This window comes from Nematolebias whitei, chromosome 14, assembly GCF_014905685.2.
Source record: "Nematolebias whitei isolate Nwh7 chromosome 14, NemWhi1, whole genome shotgun sequence".
NCBI classification, from domain to species: domain Eukaryota; kingdom Metazoa; phylum Chordata; class Actinopteri; order Cyprinodontiformes; family Rivulidae; genus Nematolebias; species Nematolebias whitei.
The window spans coordinates 42815809-42819784 of record NC_056511.1 but is presented as its reverse complement, the minus strand read 5'-3'; the positions used below and the strand labels follow the sequence as shown (position 1 = coordinate 42819784).

The following is a 3976-nucleotide window of genomic DNA, read 5'->3' as shown; positions in this document are numbered from 1 at the left end:
TTCCTTCCTGTCCTCTCAAACCAGCCGGTGGAAGCAGATGGCCACTTGTCCTGGGCCTGGTTCTGCTGGAGGTTTCTTCCTGTTAAAAGGGAGTTTTTCTTTTCCACTGTCTCCTTTGTGCTTGCTCAGGATGGAAGAGGAGACTGTGACAAGGTGAAGATTCACCACAATCTGCTGGATTCCTTAGATAGATAAATTTTACTTTTTTTATTTAATGTATGTGAATATTTTTGTACAGTGCCCTGAGACAAATTCTGTTTTGACTTGGAGCTGTAGAAATAAACTAAATTGAATTTTCATGGCATGCATGTACCAACTGTTTCCACTAGATGGCGGTAGTGTCTCCCTTGTACGCCGTGATGCCGTAAAACAAGGAGACAGTGACGTCAGTTATCGTAACGTCCAAAATGTTTTGAACTGTCGAGTTTAGCTCAAACGCTAACAGCTTAGTTTTATTTTTTTCGTTTCTTTTTGTTTTGTTTTGTGACCTGGCTCCTGTTCTAGATGGGGACCGATAGCTTACCATGAAACTCCGGGTGCAGAATGACAGGTGAGCTGGAGCTTTATATTTGACGTGCCAGTCGGCTGCTATGCTAACAGCTAGCTCCAGCTGCTACATCTCTGGTTTTATCACCTGTGAATACCTGTGAATACTTGCATGTAGCGCAGGTTGGAGGAAAGTCAGGACCAGTGTGGCTTCGGTTTATTTTTAAAGTTTAGTTCAGTTTTTGTTTGCTAGTTTTAGTAGATAAATTAAATATAAGAACTGTCGCTTCCGACCAGGTGACCCGAGATATATATATTTTTTCATTAAGCCTTTATTTATCCAGGTAGTCTCATTGAGTCGCGAGAACTCATTTTCAAGAGAGACCTGTTTAGGAGCAGATGGTGGGGGTTGAGGGCCTTGCTCAAGGGCCCAGAGTGGGGTGGAGGCAGGTGTGGGTGTTTCACCTTTTCCACCCACATTTTGATGTTGACGGTACCGGGAGTTGAACCTGCGACTTTCCGATCACATTCTAACCTCTGCGCCACCACTCCCCCAAATCGAAACTGAAACAAAACTGTGTCTGGCAGATAAACCTGACGTCTGTGCTTGTGTTACAGGAGTGATTCCAGAAGAAAACTGAAACCGAGGGAGTCTCCGACTGTAATGCAGCCAAACTCAGGTGAGCGGGCGGGTCACGCACAACACGGTTTGTCCTTAAACCTGCAGGCAGAGCTCCACGCGGGGACTCCCGTCCCTGCCGCCGCGGCGGACAGCGCTGAGGTGCGGGTATCCATGACCGGAGGCCCCGGGGAGACGAGTGGAGGCGCTGCATCCAGGAGATGCAGGCTCGGCTCCCATTCACACTCGCATGCACATGGGCAGAATCGGTCACGGCACCGCTCCAATTCAGAGTCCGAGCTGGACCCCCCCGAGTCTGATGTGGACTCAGGAGAGCCCAGCGCCTCCCTGTCTGAACTTCGCTGTGTTCTCCGCTGGCTCCAAAAGAGTCTTCCTTTCCTCGTCATACTGTGCACCAAACTGGTCGTCCAACACGCTCTAGGTGAGGAGAATACACCAGCACCACCACCCGTGAAGAACCCTTCCCCCTCACACTCTTTCTCCTCCTCCACCAGGTTTGGCAGTTGGAGTTGGACTCTTTACAACCTTTTTATATGTGAATAAAAACATTCAAAGCCAAGTCTTTCTTCAGGTATGTCCAGAGCTGTTTTTATTCTCTGAACGTTGTTAAAGTTTCTGAAAGCTGTTCGTACCTGTGCGCACCTACAGGGCCGTCACTCAAAGCTGCAGTGCATATGGCTGCTGCTCTTCCTCAGCTCCTCCACCCTCCTGCTTTACTACACTTTTCTCAGCGAGACACTGCACTACTGGTAAATCCACTGATTACACAAGTCACCGCTGAGTTTATTATGGTGTGATGGAAAATATGCAAAGTAACACGATGGAACCAAAATGCAACATTTCAAATTTCAGAATAATTGTCTCATGTTTTTGAATGGACATGCTCAAAGGACCAACGGTAAGCCTTTGCATATGTCTATTTTTATATTGCTCACAAAAGTATCCTCAAGTCCACCAGGTAAACTGATGGAAGATAATAAAATGGCAACGAAACTCACTACAAGGTGCAATTTTTGAGAATCTTTCAACGTTCAAGCTGCAAAACAAGCTTGAAAAGGCCGTTTTTGAAGGAATACGTTTCACCTGCTGCATTTCTTACCAGAGTTTTGGACTGAGATCATCTTATGATGAGCAATGATGATGTTATGACTTCAACCCATTAAATCAACATTGTGCGATCTCGTGCACACTCAGAGTGTGTGTTCTGTGTCTCAGCTACTGCCACACCAAATTTTATCCCAGTAATATTGACGGTTCTGTCTCTTAGTTTTGTGCTGCCAGTTCCCTCTGGTTCCTCTTCTGGTTCAGTTGTAGACAAACATCCAGCGATGAACTTGTACAAGTTTCATTTGGTTCTGTTTACAACGGTAAAGTAAAAAAAAAAAAAGAATGGTTTGTAAAATAAAACCTTACTTAAAAGTAAAAGTTTGATAATAAACCTTCCTCAGACAACAGTTACAAAATGCCTGACAGGAAAATAAACTAATAAAGTACAAAGCAACGTATAAAACGGAAACAAAACCGTTGTAAAGCTCGAGTTTAAACGAGTGCTTCTTGGACTAAAAATGTTTTATCAGCTTTGCCAAGTTTCCAGAGTTCAAATTACGTGACAGCCACTAAGACGAGCGCTGACCGTGAGAGGAGACATGACATCATCAATGGCAGCGGAGAGCGATCAAAATAAAAAAATGACTAACTGATTGATTTGTTGTCATATTGAGCTGAGATTTGGTTTAGTGGCAGCTGAGAGCGAACCCCAACACACAGAACTATCAAAACTTAAAGATGGCCGCAACGTGGCCCCTCAAAGTCTCTCCAGGAACTTTCTAGTAAGAATGTTTGTTTGAGCGTGTCAGAAGTGTCACAGTGGACTACCTGAAGGCGGGCTAGCGTCTTCTCATTGAGACCAACGCATGAACGAACATGTCAGGTTTACTTGTTCACACCGTGCATTAGTCTTGAGCTGTGCCTCAGATTAAAAAAAAAAACCTACTAGTTATTGTTTTCAGTGATGCTCCAGGGACAAAGCTTCATCAGAAAGTTCTCCCAGTTGCAGTTTAATGGCAGAGCAGGCACCGTCTGGTGCAACAAGTGAACTCCCAGTTTAGTTGTAGATAACTATGTTCAGCAAGCAGATCATTAAAAAGGACTTTCTATGGACCTGCGAGGCTTTAAATGAGCTGAACGCCATCAATGCAGAAAAACAATGTGAACATTTTAGAGACTGGTAAAAATGTGTTTTTAAGGAAATAATTAAAAATATTTATTTAAAAAAATGGTGTAATTTTTCTGGTAATAGAACATTACAAACAAAAATATTTCTTTTTTTTTATTTTTAATCTTGTTAATTTTTTTTATTGTTGCAGTTTGTTCTCTGCATCTTAGAGAACCTAAAATGATCTGACTCAAACAAACAAACAAACAAACAAACAACACTTGTTATGAGCTAAATGGTCAAAGTATAACTTCTTGTAAATGTGTGGTAGTAACCCGAGTGTCCTCCTTCAGCCTGGTCTTCCTCAGTCCGACCATCGAGCCTCTGGGTTTCTGGGAGACTCTTTGGGCCGTCGGCATCACCAACTTGATCCTAAAGTTCTTCTTTATGGGAGTGAAGTGCCTTATCCTACTGGTGCCGTCCTCACTGGTCACCTGCAGGACCCAGGTAAGCCCAGCAGAGTTCCCCTGGTGTTTGAGAAGTGTGCTCCACTCGTGTGCTTGTTGACGTCTTCAGGGGCGGTGGTTGATGTTGACAGAGGAGCTGGGTCAAGTGCACCAAGCTACAGCACCTGGTCCACTGTGGTTCCGTTACCTGGTCACCTACCAGGAGTCTGACGGGGCCCCTGGGCTCAC

General features: G+C 44.4%; 1 protein-coding gene across 1 annotated transcript; it reads left to right on the top strand.

Annotated features, from left to right (window-relative positions):
- Positions 1-388: 388 nt before the first annotated feature.
- Positions 389-3976, top strand: rnft1 (ring finger protein, transmembrane 1; the record flags this gene model as incomplete). Its single annotated transcript, XM_037687604.1, is given in 6 exon segments — positions 389-550; positions 1105-1547; positions 1621-1697; positions 1775-1875; positions 3635-3788; positions 3858-3976. Coding segments are annotated over 6 exon segments (920 nt in total), but the record flags the coding sequence as incomplete, so codon positions are not given.